General features: G+C 43.8%; 1 protein-coding gene across 2 annotated transcripts in view; it reads right to left on the bottom strand.

The window, feature by feature from the left end:
* Window positions 1–16,060, bottom strand: part of SAFB (scaffold attachment factor B) — a 37,472-nt gene that overhangs the window by 16,212 nt on the left and 5,200 nt on the right. For both annotated transcript variants that reach the window (XM_040461612.1, XM_040461614.1), the window contains exons 3-5: window positions 5,297–5,361; window positions 5,008–5,214; window positions 2,085–2,147 (exon numbers count right to left, since the gene is read on the bottom strand). In XM_040461612.1, coding sequence (XP_040317546.1) covers window positions 2,085–2,147; window positions 5,008–5,214; window positions 5,297–5,361 — 335 coding nt within the window. The remainder of the gene's footprint in view (window positions 1–2,084; window positions 2,148–5,007; window positions 5,215–5,296; window positions 5,362–16,060) is intronic.

Genomic DNA, 16,060 nt, shown 5'->3' with positions numbered 1-16,060 from the left:
ACTCCCCCCCCCCCAGCTTTTCCAACCAGCGTTGCCACGGGGCCCCCTCTAATCCCTAAATATCCTCCAAACCCTTCCCAGAAAGCCCTGTCCGTCCAGACCATGGCCACTCCTCACCTACAACAGCATCTGGTCTCACTATCCCTTCCCCATTTGCCTGCACTTTACCGCCATAGTGAGCATACGGTTCCTTGTGGCCTAAAGCCTTCAGCGATGGCCCCCACACCCTCTCTCCCCCAGCAGGCCCACGTGTCCCCGCCCCACCCCCAGGCGAGTCCTACACCTCCCTCAGCACTTGGCTTGGGGGCCATCTCTTCATAGAAAGGCTTCTCCTAATGGCTTCAGAGGCTGCCCACTATGGAAGAGCCCCTCTGTCAACATGCGGTCCTCCACACTGACATTCCCTCTGCGTAAGGCCTGTCATTCTGGACTTCAGGCAATACTGAGGAGCACCGACTAGGTTCCACGCACAAATTTAAACACCTCACACACACACAACGTTAATCAGACAATCCTAACAGGTTGGAACTATCAGTATCAAACTTCTTTTCACAGACAGGGAGACTGGCACAGAGTGACTGACAAACTTCCTCAAGGACACACAGCACAGTCAGAATCTAAGCAATGTCTGTGTGGGTGGGAGTCCACACCAGTCCTGGTCTCTGCTCGACCCTGCTGAGGTACTTCCCATGGCGAGGAAGGGCTCCGGGAAGATGGTGACCACCCTTTCTTCTCATTCATCTCTGTATACACACCTGACACATGCTTGTGGGATGGAGGGGAATGGTCTGCACCTCCACTGGGAACTAGTCTGCCATCCTGGAAAGCACTGTGGAACTGTTCACTTCTCTCAGTTTCGTTTTATGTATTTTTTTTCATGCAACGTACCCCACCCTGGGAATTAAGCCTACAACTAAAGCCAAAGATCATTCTAGACAGAATTCTCTCAACTTTCTCCAGAAAGAAATTAATGTACCTCTATTTGTCTCGGAAGGGTTTATATATTTTCCACGTTAACATGGGAGTCTTTGACCAAAAAAACCCAAAAAACAAAAAACTAGAGCAAATGGCAAGACCCGGCTCCTCCTTTCCTTTCGGAGCCAGGAAATGGGTGGTATCACTTTGCAGCTGGAGCGAGACATCAGGACTAAAGGTAAACTGGGCTCCACCGCACTCTCTTGAGGTTTGCACCCTCCTTGCAGCTGGGATTCTGGCTTGCCAATAACCAACCCTGCCCCTGCCTGGCAGAAGCAAATGGGGATTGTGTCTGAAAGACGGCTTCTAATTAAGCAGTACAGGTAAATGAAAAATGACACCAAAAAACCCCAAAAAACAAAAACTGGCACATACTATGTTTTTATTTCCTTGCAAAATCTTCCAATGAAAATCAGACAGCTACCCAGATAAGTTTATTCCAGCAGTTTTTATCTAGGCAGGCTTGCTGAAAAATTAAAAGGAAACTCAAGACCCACATGTATGTAAATCCTACCTGAAAGTCAGTCCACATCTCATTTGTTCTCATCTAAGATTTAATATTTACACAGACGATACAGTCAAGGTGATAAGAGTCATCAAAATAAAGCTCTGCATTTGCTGTGAGAAAATTCCCGTAGACGGAACCAGAACCCCTGAGGTTCCACCCTTCCCAGCTGTAACGTCACTGCTCTGGCCACCCCACCCCTCCTGCATCCTCATCTGGACCCCGAGAATCTCTCCTAGGGAGGGGGTGCTCCCCTCGCCCCCCCACCCCCACCCCATCTCACCCAACAGAGGACACCACCCAGAACAGATCAGACAGGTGGTCTTTCCGCCGGCAATGAAACCAACAAGACCTTCCCAAACGGGCCCTCCTCTTGGCTGTACGCAAGCCACGGAGCTCGAAGGGGAAGGAAAGACGAGGAGTCCTTTGCAACAGGCACATTGTACTTGGAGAAAGTGGAAAGTAAAACCCTCTCTGAAGGTGCCACAGGGGCAAACACACCTCACAATGCCTTGTACTTAGCAGTGCCATACAACATCTGAAGTGGTTGCCAGAAATGGTAGTCTCATCTTGGATTCTAAAATTATCGAGACATACAATTTACCTGCAATATAGTGAAGTCAGATGATGAAGTATCTAAATTGTTTAGAGTTTCTTTGTCCTCCATCTGCAAAATAAACGAGAATACAGCTTATGGTGTCAATACAGGGTAACCCAACGGTACACGCATACAATGAAAAATAACAGCGATGAAAATCACTCCTGACACAGTGCAGGAATCAAAACAGCATTATAGCTTGACTCCACCTCAGTTTAAAGAAACATTCCAAGTGTATATACCTGCAGATAGAGCGTGAAACCCACTAAAATGGTACCAGTGAGGATTTTAAGACACGAGCCAAAGGGAAAAGGAAAAACAGTAGGTTTAATCTAAAAAGAGATTAAAATTAGGTAGTACAGACTCCCCCAAGTCAGTCGGAACCCCAAGTTCGGGGGCTGCTCTCCCATGAACAATGTCCAGAACCAGACTGCGGGACAGATTCTCAGATTTCTCGGGCCGCCACTTCTCCAAGCCTGAATGCTACGGCTACTGAGCCTGCTGCCCCAAGGGGCTCCGGCCTAGACTGGGGTGGATCCCTTGAGTACCTGACTCCTAGCCTCATCAATCTCCAAAGTGGAGTGTGGGGATAGGAACACAGGACTGCAAAGTCAGGTGGCCCAGAGGCACCTCTGTTGGGGAAGAACGACTGGTGGACTGATCTTCTAAGAGGCGGGCTCTACCCAATAAGGTGGGGGTTCCCCATACACATGAGGGAGATCCATAAAATTACTGGGTGAACCAAAATAAACTTAACTGCTTGCCATAACACCCCAAGCTGGTTATGTTTTAGGGAGGACAATAATGTTTCAAGTATTTGCTAAAGAACACGTACGGCTATTACGTTTATCTGGCTAGGAAGCCACCCTTGCAACACTCCTTCCTTCCGACGCAGCTGTCTCCAGATCGCCTGTGTGTGCTCCCAAGAGTGCAAGACCATCTGTCCTTTCTCTGCACAAGTGGCCACACATTGTGTACCCTGCCATAGCTTCACTTTCCTCTTGGAGATTGTTTTAATTCCTATAAACCTAATTAGCTCATGTACGTGGTTACATTAAAAGTTATAACTATAATAGCAGAAGGGGTGATAATACTTCACACTGACGATAGCAATGACCCTATGGTGCGGCTGTATGCTGGGCACTGCTCTAAAGCAGGGTCAGCAGACTTCTGTCAAGGGCCAGCTGGTGAATATCTGAGACTTTGCAGGCCAAACGGTCTTTGCCATGATCATTCTACTGTACTGTTGGAGAAATCAACCACAGAAAACTGTCCCCAACAGGAGTGGCCATGTTTCAACAGATCTTTGGCTAGTATGAGGACTTTGGATCTAAGCTGGTAAGAAACATTTATCTTTTCAATCTTCCCCAAACCAATTATTTTTCCAAGTGAGGTCTAGAGAGATTAACTAACTCACCCAAGGTCACACAACAAATTAAGTGGCAGACCTTTACTGAATGGTCTTAGTTGTTAAACTATACCACTTCCATCAATCATAATTACTTAACCATCACTGACAGACACTCGAGACACTTCCAGGCTTTTGGGACTGAGTGTATTATTTTCTAATCGGAGAGGAAAAACCAACTTCAAGAAGCAGCAACTAATAAGGAAGGGTAAGCACTTCATCTCACTGCTCTAGCGTTTGGGGTACTTTTGAGGAAAGCCACTGAATGAGACTCACGCCAAAAACTAAAATTATATACCCTATTTGTATCAAAATGAGAGTCATTTCTCAGAATCACACTTTCCATTCCAAGGACAGTCTGCTACCTCTAAGGATACTCAGGATCCGTTCCACTAGCAGAGAACAGAGGTTCCTTCCCTGAGGATGACTCAGGAGGCACCCACCAGAAGACATCTGAGAACCACTATAGAAAGGAGGTGCCTCCCAGGAACCCACACATAAGCATTCCTACCGAGATGCCTCACATCTTCTAATTTTTACCGCCTTTTCCATCTAGTCAACATTCATCCTCACAGAAATACAATAATCTAATAAATTTTTCGCACCAAGTCAACACGGTGTAGGAGTTAAGCACACGGACTCTGTCATCAGCCTGGTCTTCTTACTCTCTTACGAGCTATGTGTTCTTGGATCTTTACCTTTACTCTCCAATTTCCTCAAGGAGAAAATAGGCAAAACGTCATTTACATATGTCCTGTTGTGTCAAAAAGATTAAAGGACATCAGGCCTAATGCCTGGCAGACAACATTCAATAAAAACACCCATTACAACTGTATTATAATTTGAGTTGTTTCTAACATGAAAAAACTAAGGCTTAAAAACCGTCAAAGCTGGGGCGCCTGGGTGGCTCGGTCGGTTGGGCAGCTGACTTCGGCTCAGGTCATGATCTCGTGGTCCATGAGCTCGAGCCCCGCGTCGGGCTCTGTGCTGACAGCTCAGAGCCTGGAGCCTGTTTCCGATTCTGTGTCTCCCTCTCTCTGACCCTCCCCCGTTCATGCTCTGTCTCTCTCTGTCTCAAAAAAATAAATAAATGTTAAAAAAAAAAAATTAAAAAAAAAAAAACAAAACATCAAAGCTTATTATGGAAGGGTGACTAGAAGGAGGGTGCCAGACGGTTCTTTAACAGGAAAAGACCAACTTTCAACCTGTATTTTGGTATTTTCGAGGCTTCTGAACCATATTACCATAGACCAACCTCCTAGAATAGGAAGGTCTTGAATAGCGCCCCCGAATGTTTAAGACTGCATTATGCAAATAAATAGCACCTACTCGCGTACCTCACCAAGACACTACTTTTCCAAGCGAAGTGTGTTTTCAGAACTGTCTGAATTTTACACGTAAACAGATGAACTAGTTTTAAAAGGACCCAATTCCAAACGCAAACCTTATCATCTACCAAGGTACTTGAGGAACTGACGAATCCTGGTACATCCTAGATAGAGACCCTGCCGAGTTACCTACAGCATGTTCTTGAAGCTGCTCAGGAAGGTCTTTCATTTCTCCCTCGACTAGCTCTCTGCTATCGGACAGGGACTCTGGGAGGTTATCCGCATCATCGTCTTCTACGCCATCTGCAACGCTTCCATTATCGATTTCTGCTTCATCCAACACACTGATGTCCATCATGTCGATGTCCTGCAAGTTCTCCAAACTTGTTTCAACGTCCTCCTGTGACAAAACAAAATATAACCATCACATGACTGCCATGGGTCAATCCACCAAGTTGATTCACTAACAACGCTGCACATACCTGTCCATCCCCAGAGTTTTCCTCCAGTCCATTGTCTTCCACACCCTCTTCTTCTGGTTTACGTCCTGGAGACAGAATCATTTACACCATGAGATCAGTGACATCTATATTCCAGAAGCAGTAACTTTTACAGGCCCTAAGCATTACAGAAGTAGACACCAACACCACGGCACTTCCCAACTTAGGGATGGTAAGACCATTTGGGACTGGACAGCCTGCTCCTACCCCCGGCAGAAGAGTTCTGTTCTCAACAAGTGGCTGTGCAAGTGTGAAGAGCTAGAAATGAGTGCATAGGAAGGTCGGGGCAGATCAGACCTGTTTTAAGGCCTGGCCTCCGTGTCGAGCGGCTTTGGTTGTGGGAAAAGAGTATTTCACACAGTGTGCTGCTTTTTAGTTAAGAAAGAGCAAATGTATTTTCCTACAGAAACTAACACAAAACAACATAAATAAACAAAAAAGAAAAACCATTCATAATTTTACCACCTGGAGTTATTAGTCCCCATGTTATCATATACTTACTTACACAGACATCCTCTCCTATCTTGTTACCTACATATGCGTAAGATGCTTACAAAAATGGCACTGTATGGTCATTCTGTGATCTTGTCAGTATCTTATTTTTTTTTTTTATTTTTTTTTTCAACGTTTATTTATTTTTGGGACAGAGAGAGACAGAGCATGAACGGGGGAGGGGCAGAGAGAGAGGGAGACACAGAATCGGAAACAGGCTCCAGGCTCTGAGCCATCAGCCCAGAGCCCGACGCGGGGCTCGAACTCACAGACCGCGAGATCGTGACCTGGCTGAAGTCGGACGCTTAAGCGACTGCGCCACCCAGGCGCCCCTTTATTTCCATATTCTTTAACGGCATCATCTAGAGATACCACCATTGATCTAATTAATACATACAGGTAGAAATTCAAGAAAAAGCTTATGAAGATGAACATCCTGGCAGTTTTTTTAAACGTTGATTTATTTTAGAGAGAGAGAGAGAGAGAAAGAGCACATGCGTGAATGGGGGAGGGGCAGAGAGAGGAGGAGACACAGAATTGGAAGCAGGCTCCAGGCTCTGAGCTGTCAGCACAGAGCCTGACACGAGGTTCAAACTCACGAACTGTGAGACCATGACCTGAACTGAAGTCGGACACGAAATCGACCAAGCAACCCAAGAACCTCCTGGCAATTCTTTTTGCACATAGGCAATTACCATTCTAGAACGTATTTCTAGAAAGGGCATTCCCAAGACAAAGGGTATTTTTAAGGCTTTTATTAAAAAAGAAAAAAAGATCCTACCTATTATCAAGATAGGTCACTCCAATTCACACAGCTCCATCAACTATGAATGAAATTGCCAATCTTCCCAAATCTTTGGTAAAATCAGGTATTAATTTTTACCTTCGTCAATGCACTAGGCAAAAAAAGGAATACTGTCTTCACCACAATTTATCTTAGGTTGCGTTTTTTGTTCAGGAGGCTGGACTCACCCCTTAACTCTTCTCACTCAACCTCTTAATGTTTCTTATGAATAGACTGCTACATTCACAATCTGTTCTGAAGACAACACTTCATAATGGCCAGCAAGTTGGCACTTTCATCTAAATAGTAATTATGTGGCCAATGCCTTTAATTTTTATACAAATTATCAGATGAATAAAAACAATAGAAAAAATGCAAATGATACTAGAAATGACAGATCTAAAGAGAAAAGGGAAATCATTAGCCATGGTAGTAATGAAAACTATAGGGCAGAAGTGGAATTTTTGGTCCAAGAACAGGCTTGCTAAAATTAAACCCTTTTCGTCACGAAGAATGAAATCCCAGGTACGAAGTACACGAAGTACGCTGTGGAGGACGAGTCTCAACAGCAGAGTGTAATGCAGTGAGCTCATATGCTTTGGAGCTACAGCTCCTGGTCACAGAGGCAGAGCTCAGCTTCTGGAAGGATGCAGCAAGGGTTGCTGATCAGCTACCTTTACTCAGTCACAAATCCTCAGAAAAACTTACTTCCTTCAAGACCTTTTTCCCAAAATGAAGATCAGTTTCTTAAAGCCAGTAGCTGTTTTTCCGTCACATAAGGGAAACAAACGTTATCTTGCTTACATTTAAGGATTTATCTTGTTGAGTGTGCAAGATGCATTAACATTTAGGGCAAAGGGCGGGGGAGGGGGGGCGGCAAAAACACAAACCTAATCATGGATACCGTAATTGAGTTTTCTAAAAAAAAAAACCCTCAGGGGTAAGAATTTCCTTATAACATCTGTTCCCTGATTTTTCCATATTCTAATTTCATTCAGCAATATCAGGAAATCTGAAAAGTTTTTTAGGAATACCTTCTTTAAAAACATAGAGCGTGTGGCACCTGGGTAGCTCTTTGGGTTAAGCGTCAGACTTGTCTCAGGTCATGATCTCAATGTTTTTGAGTTCGAGCCCTATGTCAGGCTCTGTGCTGACAGCTCGGTGCCTGGAGCCTGATTCGGATTCTGTGTCTCCCTCTCTCTCTGCCCCTCCCCTACCCCACCCACACTCTGTCTCTCAAAAATAAACATTAACCCTCCCCCCCCCCCCCCAAGAACATGACACTAACAGCACCATTCAATACATTATGTGCAAATAGTCTTTAGTGGCTGGCGGGGAACACCGTTAGCGTTTTATAATATCTCCATGGCAAAATATGCCTTAAGCTTTAAAAAAATGTCTGGAACTCAACCCAGCACTCTTTATATATAAATATACCAAGAAGATGCACTAGCAGCATGTCCGTGGATTATATTTGATAAAGCTGGTATCATTCTAGAATATATACCTTGTACATCCTAGTTACTAGGAAAAATCTAAGTAGGTCACCGTGAACTTGCAACCCTTTACTGATCTCTCCCTTCCACAAGAGGCAGCAGGTTTCCCACAAGCAAAATCAGTTTTCCACGTTCACAGTCACCTTTGCTCCAGAGCAGCAGCACGGGCACACTGCAGCCCAGACTCCTCGCGGGGCAGCTCTCTCAAGTAAGAAATCAGCAGGGGGGCGCCTGGGTGGCTCAGTCGGTTAAGCGTCCGTCCGACTTCAGCTCAGGTCATGATCTCACGGTCTGTGAGTTCGAGCCCCGCGTCGGGCTCTGGGCTGACAGCTCGGAGCCTGGAGCCTGCTTCGGATTCTGTGTCTCCTTCTCTCTCTGCCCCTCCCCCACTCATGCTCTGTCTCTCTCTCAAAAATAAATGAACATTTAAAAAAAAAAAAGAAATCAGCAGAGAGGTCAAGAGGAACATGTATGTGGTTTGCTTTTTGTTTTTTAATATTTATTTGAGAGAGAGACAGAGAGACAGAATCGGAAGCCAGGTCAAGGCTCTGAGCTGTCAGCACAGGGCCCGAGATGGGGGCCCGACACAGGGCTCGAACTCACGAACCACGAGATCGTGATCTGAGCCGAAGTTGCAAGTTTAACCAACTGAGCCACCCAGGCGCTTCAAGAGAACGTGTGCTCGGAAGAACAGGCTTCAGTACAAAAAGCATAACGCTGGTCGGGAAGCTTACTGAAAGCAACTATTTGGGAAAAGCCACTCTTCTAAAGAGAAGACAGGTGTTTAAGTCGATCCAAAATGGATAAAAATGAAAACTACAGCTCTCTAGAATAAGTCAAAGTGCCATCTTTATGTCAAGAGAAAAGGAGGCCCCTCAAATCCTTCCTCCGGAGTAAACAGCATCCTTGTTCACAGCCTCCTAACTACAAGGTATTGCTCTACTCACTCTGCTCTGGCATCGGTAACCTGTAGAGCAGGAACCTGTCCCTTGCCCTCTTGCCTGGGATGCCATCTCCTCTTCCTCCCCTGAGCTTCTTTCTGCCTCAGGACTCACCAGTTAACTGCCTCCTCCGACTCTGCCAGGGTCCCCCCAAAGCACAAATGGCCAGATGCATGCGGGCAGGTCATTATTTTTAAAACGTATCCAATTAGGGGTGCCCGGGTGGTTCATTGTTCCTGAGCTTGAGCCTTGCGCCAGGATCTCTGTTGTCAGCACAGAGCCTGCTTCGCTCTCCCTCTGTCTCGGCCCCTCCCCTGCTCGTTCTCTTAAGTAAATAACTTAAAAAAAATAAAATAAAATGTATTCTATTACACATTTATGCAATCACATGCTCAAAAACAGTCACACTCCTCACTGTCATTTTTACTTCACAAATAAAAGATTCAGCCTCGTTTTCTTGCACTACATGTTTTTTTTTTTTTTCCCAACGTTTTTATTTATTTTTGGGACAGAGAGAGACAGAGCATGAACGGGGGAGGGGCAGAGAGAGAGAGGGAGACACAGAATCGGAAACAGGCTCCAGGCTGCGAGCCATCAGCCCAGAGCCTGATGCGGGGCTCGAACTCACGGACCGCGAGATCGTGACCTGGCTGAAGTCGGACACTTAACCGACTGCGCCACCCAGGCGCCCCAACTTGCACTACATGTTAATCCACCTCCATCTTTTATTTTGTACTGTGGATATTCCTTAGGTTAGGGACTCCCACGCAAAGAGGCTTTATTAAAAAATTTTTTTTCACATTTATTTATTTTTGAGAAAGACACAGCACAAGCAGAGGAGGGGCAGAGAGAGGGAGACACAGAATCCGAAGCAGGCTCCAGGCTCTGAGCTGTTAGCACAGAACCCGATGCGGGGCTCGAACTCACAAACTGTGAGATCACGACCTGAGCCGAAGTTGGCTGCTTAACCAACTGAGCCACCCAGGCACGCCCGAAAAGATTCATTAAATCATTTCCAAAAACTGCCCAACTCCGCACATCCTTGCTAACGTGGAATATTAGAACAGTATAAAATTTTGCCAGGGTGAGAGGCCAAAATGAGAACTCTATTTTTTTCTTTGCTTTCCTTCAATTACCCGCAAAAGAATCTTTTTTCGTTATACAGGCCAATGTTTTTTCTTTGATCCATGAACCACTTGTTCATAATCTCTACTTTGTCAACTGGACTGTGAATTTTCCTTATTAAAAAAAATTTTAGTGTTTATTCATTTTTGAGAGAGACAGAGAGCACGAATGGGGGCGGGGGAGGGGGCAGAGAGAGACGGAGACACAGAATCCGAAACAGGTTCCAGGCTACAAGTTGTCAACACAGAGCCCGACACTGGGCTCACACTCATGAGCTATGAGAGCGTGACTTGAGCCAAAGTCAGACACTTAACCAAATGAGACCCCAGGTACTTATTTTCCTTATTCTATTAATACTTGCTCTCAATCTGTTGCATCTGAGTTATTTACGTCATCTTTTGCTGAGAGGATTAAACCTTTCGTGCAGCTAAGTTTATTAGCCTTCTTGTCTGTCGGTTTTAGTGTCATTTCAGGTCTTCACCAGGGTAACTTTCAAAGTACCATCCTAGCCAGAATTTTCTATTTGGCCTGGAAGGAGGAAGAACAGATCCTTTCCCACCATGAGATAGACAGCCAGCTGTTCCAGCATCATCTACTGAAAAACCCTCAGTGCCATTTTTAAGAGGAACAAATCCTCAAACTTCCCAGTTTCTGATATCCTATTAAAATTAGAGCAACTCTACATCACTGGTTTCCATTATTTTATTTTATTTTTTTTAATATTTATTTCTTTTGATGGAGAGAAAAGCAAGAGTGTGCATGCACAGGGGAGGGGCGGAGAGGAGGGAGAATATCCCAAGCAGGCTCCACGCCGTCAGCATAGAGCCCGACGTGGAGCTCAAACCCGTGAACTGTGAGATCATGACCTGAGCTGAGATCACCAGGCGCCCCACAACTTAGTTATTCTTATACGTTTTCTTTTTAGATCACATTAGGAATAACTGACAACTTTCTAATATGAAATCATCACATCTAGAAAAATGTTCTCAAAATTAGTCATGTCACAGGTTTTGAATATTGCTATTAGCTTTGCTATTTAAGGACACTAAACATACTACCTTTTACACCCACCTTGTCTTTGACTTACAAGTATTTCTGCCACCTCCAAAATCCAAGAGAATAAACAATTTTAACTAGCTAGCAACTTCAGTTGGTACACTGTTCCCGTTAGCCAGAACTTTATTTTTTCACATTTCTGAAGCTGTCACTGGCTAATTTGATTGCTTCAACAGTATTTCATTTCATGAGGCACATTCAGTCCAACAGACCTTACAAACCCAGCACTGGCCCACGAGGAATGGACATCACAGTAGCAGGGTACCGCTCTCCACAAAAAAGAACATGGGTGCCTGGAAGAATGGCTGATTCCCAAGGTACAGCAGGAAAGTACTAGAGGAATACCCTCTTGTGCCAGAAAATAAGAAAGTGGTCAAAGAGTGACATGGACATGTCAAAAGACACGTGAGTCAGACTGGAGGGCTCTCACTGGAACAATCTGAACATCAAAATCATCATCATAAGGTTTAACAACTTACTGAACAAAGTAAGAATCTCTAAATTCACACTGATAAATAAAGGAGAAGAGCAAGCCATCCCTTATGGCAGAAAACAGACGAATAAATGTAGATAGAATAATACCTTTAAAAACTCACCAATGGCTAACCTAATGGATGCCAAAAGTAACGGAGAATGAACAACATATGAACAAAAGTCTCAAAGTATCCTTCTCATAGATACAGTTACAAAGAGTAAGATAGTAACTTTCCAGTGGAGAAAAGGGAGGGACACCACTTTAAGTCAGTTACTCAAATGGACAGCATGTACCTCCAGAGAGGATACACCGAGAAGAGCAACACTTCTGTTGGTACTGCTGACCAAAGTGTATAATTTGAACCTAATGAGGAAAAGAAATATGAATGAATAAACAAACCCCAATTAAAAAAACAAACTAGCCTTCGTAATAAACGATCTGTACTCTTCAAAAATGGCAGTATCAAGAATACAACAGAAATCTTAAAAACTGTTACAGACAGGCACCTGGGGAGGGGGCTCAGTCGGTTGAATGTCCAACTTCAGTTCAGGTCATGATCTCACAGCTCATGAGCTGGAGCCTGGTGTCGGTGTCGGGCTCTGTGCTCACCGCACAGTGCATGGAGCCTGCCTCGAGCTCTGTGTCTCCCTTTTTCTCTCCCTCCCTCCTCCCCTCCCACCGAAATAAACATTAAAAAAACAAAAAAACAAAAAAAACGTTACAGATAAAAGGAAACCAAAGAGACATGGCAACTGAATGCAATGCATGACCCTGGCTTTTTCTTCCTTTTGAGCCGTGAAGAGCCTAATGTCTAAATAAGGTCTGAGCTTAGACAACTTTATCGATGTTAACGTCTTGATTTTGATGACTACGGTTACGTAATACCCTTGCTTTTAGGCAATACTGGAGTATGTAGGGCAAAAGGGCACATGCCAGCAAATCATTCTCAAATAATTCAGGAACAAAACAAAACATACATACATATGTATGTATATATACACACGAAGGCTGGGAGGAGAATAAAAAAAGGTAGTAAAATCCTAACATCTGGGGAATCTGGACAAAGGATACACAAAAATTTCTCAGTCTTACATCTTTTCTCTAATATTAACTTGTGTCAAACAAACAAATCAGCAGCACAGGATCAGGTATTGGCTAAAAAGCAAACCTATCAGTTTTGCTTTTTCCAGTTAAATTTACTTTTCTGACAATTATTTTAAAACATTCTGCTTAGGGGTGCCTGGGTGGCTCAGCTGATTAAACTCTTGTTTTGGCTCAGGTTATGATCTCAGGGTCAGGAGACAGAGCCCCGCTGACAACTTGGAGCCTGCCTGGGATTCTCGCTCTCCCTCTCTCTGCCCCTCCCTCCCTCACGCACACGCACTTGATCACAAAAGAAATGAACATTAAAAAAAAAAAAAAAACTGTACCGAACAGATTACTGGTATGACCCTACACTAGACAAGTGCTGAGATTACCTCAGGCATATGTTCTAGGATTCTGATTAAAATAACCAACATGCAGATTTTAAACCATGGAGTCTGTCCACCAATCGGGCCAGAAAAAAGAACTTTATTTTCATTAAAATCTTGCTGAAGTGGCGGCCCCTGCCTGGCTCAGTCAGGTATGTGTCCTACTCTTGATGTCAGCTCAGGTCACGATCTCGAGGTGGTGGGATGGGGCCCTGCATCGGGCATGCACTGACAGCATGAAGCCTGCTTGGGATTCTGTTTCCCTTTTCCTCTGCCCCCTACCCCGCTTACGCATGCCTGCCGAGTGTGCAAGTTCTCTCTCAAAATACATATTAAAAAAAATCTTGCTAAAATGCAATAAAGTTGTTGAACATAATTCAGTAGAACTTACATACTTGCCCTATCAAACATCAAAATGTACTGCAGAGCTCCAGAATAGAATGAATTATGCCAACCAAAGAACCTGGTGCAAGAGTTTGTACTGAATGGTTCTGTTTTACACGAAGTCCTAGAAGAGGCAAAAGTAATCTACCGTGCAAGTAATCACAACAAACGTTTTTTAGGGAGGGTGTGAGGGGGCTCAAGGGAATGTGACTGGGAAAGGACAAGGAATTGGATAACACTGTTCCATATACTTGGATCCCTACCTACCTCACACCATACGCAAAAGTAAATTCCAAATGAATTAAACACCCAAATTAAAAAATAAAATAAACGTTACTCTACAGTGCAGAATATTTTTTACAGTTTTAAAGGAAAGGAAGGCCTTTTAAAACACAACATAAAATCTAGAAACCATATAGAATGGGCAGGTTGACAGTGCAGCCTGTGTTAAAAATTAAAACTTTAACAACCTGAGGTGCCTGGGTGGCTCAGACAGTTTAGTGCCCAACTGTTGGTATCATGATCTCATAGTTCTTGGGTGAGCCCTGCGTTGGGCTCTGTGCTGACAGCGCAGATTGGGATTCTCTCTCTCTTCTGTCCCTCGCAAAATAAATAAATAAAACTAAAAAAAAAATTTAAATAAAACAACCTAAACATCACGAACAAGTTTAAATTTTAAAATAGAAAAAACAATTGCAATGTTTTTATACAGAGAGAGTCCTCAAAAGTCAGTAAAACAAACTCAGCAGAAAAGTGGGCAAAGGGCATGAAATGAAAAGGCAATTAAGAAAATACAGATGGCCAATTACCAGAAGCTGTTTAATCTATGTAAAGAAATACAAATGAAAACTACCTGTGGAGAAATGCAGATAAATATGATACCTCTCTTCTACATAAGAGACAACATTTAAAAAAAATACATACTATTCAACATTGAGGGAGATTTTTTTTTTTATTTTTTTTCAACGTTTATTTATTTTTAAGACAGAGAGAGACAGAGCATGAACGGGGGAGGGGCAGAGAGAGAGGGAGACACAGAATCGGAAACAGGCTCCAGGCTCCGAGCCATCAGCACAGAGCCCGACGCGGGGCTCGAACTCCCGGACCGCGAGATCGCGACCTGGCTGAAGTCCGACGCTTCACCGACTGCGCCACCCAGGCGCCCCTAGGGAGAATTTAAATAGACACTCCCCCTCCCTGTGGTTGGTAGGGATATTAAACAGTATAGCCTGTTGAAGAGCCATTTGTCAGTTTTTTTTTTTTTTTTTAATGCTTATTATTTGAGAAAGAGAGACAGAGAGACAGACACAGACAGCAAGCAGGGGAGGGGCAGAGAGAGAGGGAGACACAGAATCCGAAGCAGGCTCCGGGCTCTGAACTGCCAATATAGAGCTTGACACGGGGCTTGAACCCACAGACCGCGAGATCATGATCTCAGCTGAAGTCGGCTGCTTAACCGACTCAGCCACCCAGGGGCCCCCATTTGTCAGTAGCTATTTTAAAATAAAAGACACATATCTAAACCCCACAATTCTTCTTCTATTAAAAGTTACCAAAAAAGATATTCCCTTAACTACACAAAGATATTTCTGATTCATGGCAGCAAAGATCACTGAAAATACCAAGTAAAAACTGGAAAAAAAAAATCTCAACAGTCTAGTAATAAACTGATGAGCTAAGTTGTGGAATGTTGATATGAAACATTACTATTAAGCTATTTAAGAAATCAGGTCTTTTTACCTGTAATCACCGGAATGCCCGTAAAATGGTAAGTGAAAGAAGCAACCCACAAAATATTTTGTAAATTAAGACTATTTTCTGGTTTTTTTCCCCCGAGTTTATTTTTGAAAGGAGAGAGAACACTAGTGGGGGAGCAGTAGAGAGCGAGAGACACAGAACCTGAAATAGGCTCCAGGCTCTGAGCTGCCAGCACAGAGCCTGACATGGGGCTTAAACCCACAAGCTGGTATATCACGACCTAAGCCAAAGTTGGACGTTTAACTGACTGAGCCACCCAGGTGTCCCAGACCTATTTTCTTAAAGAGAAAAATATATTTGTACAGCTGTATATGTGTCTTTGTGCATTTTTTTAAAGACTGCATGTACACAGGAAAGTCCAGGAAAGTATCCCCAACCTTCTAATAACTGGGGAAAAAAGGAACTTCTACATTTTACTTAATACACATCTGTGTTTAAAAAACAAAAACTGGGGCGCCTGGGTGGCTCAGTCGGTTAGGCATCCGACTTTGGTTCAGGTCATGATCTCACGGTTCATGAGTTCAAGCCCCGCATCCGGCTCTGTGCTGACAGCTCAAAGCCTGGAGCCCGCTTCGGATTCTGTGTCTCCCTCTCTCTCTGCCCCTTCCCCACTCAAGCTCTGTCTCTCTCCATCTCTCAAAACTGAATAAATGTTTAAAAAAAAAAAAAAAAGATTAAAAAACATCAAAAACAAAATACCCACTTAGAATACTTTTCTTTCTTTCTTTCTTTCTTTCTTTCTTTCTTTCTTTCTTTCTTTCTT

This window comes from Herpailurus yagouaroundi, unplaced genomic scaffold (assembly GCF_014898765.1).
Source record: "Herpailurus yagouaroundi ecotype Mexico unplaced genomic scaffold, PumYag 295, whole genome shotgun sequence".
In the NCBI taxonomy this organism is placed as follows: Eukaryota; Metazoa; Chordata; class Mammalia; order Carnivora; family Felidae; genus Herpailurus; species Herpailurus yagouaroundi.
Note: the sequence above shows the minus strand (reverse complement) of the source record. Positions and strands in the feature narration are given on the sequence as shown.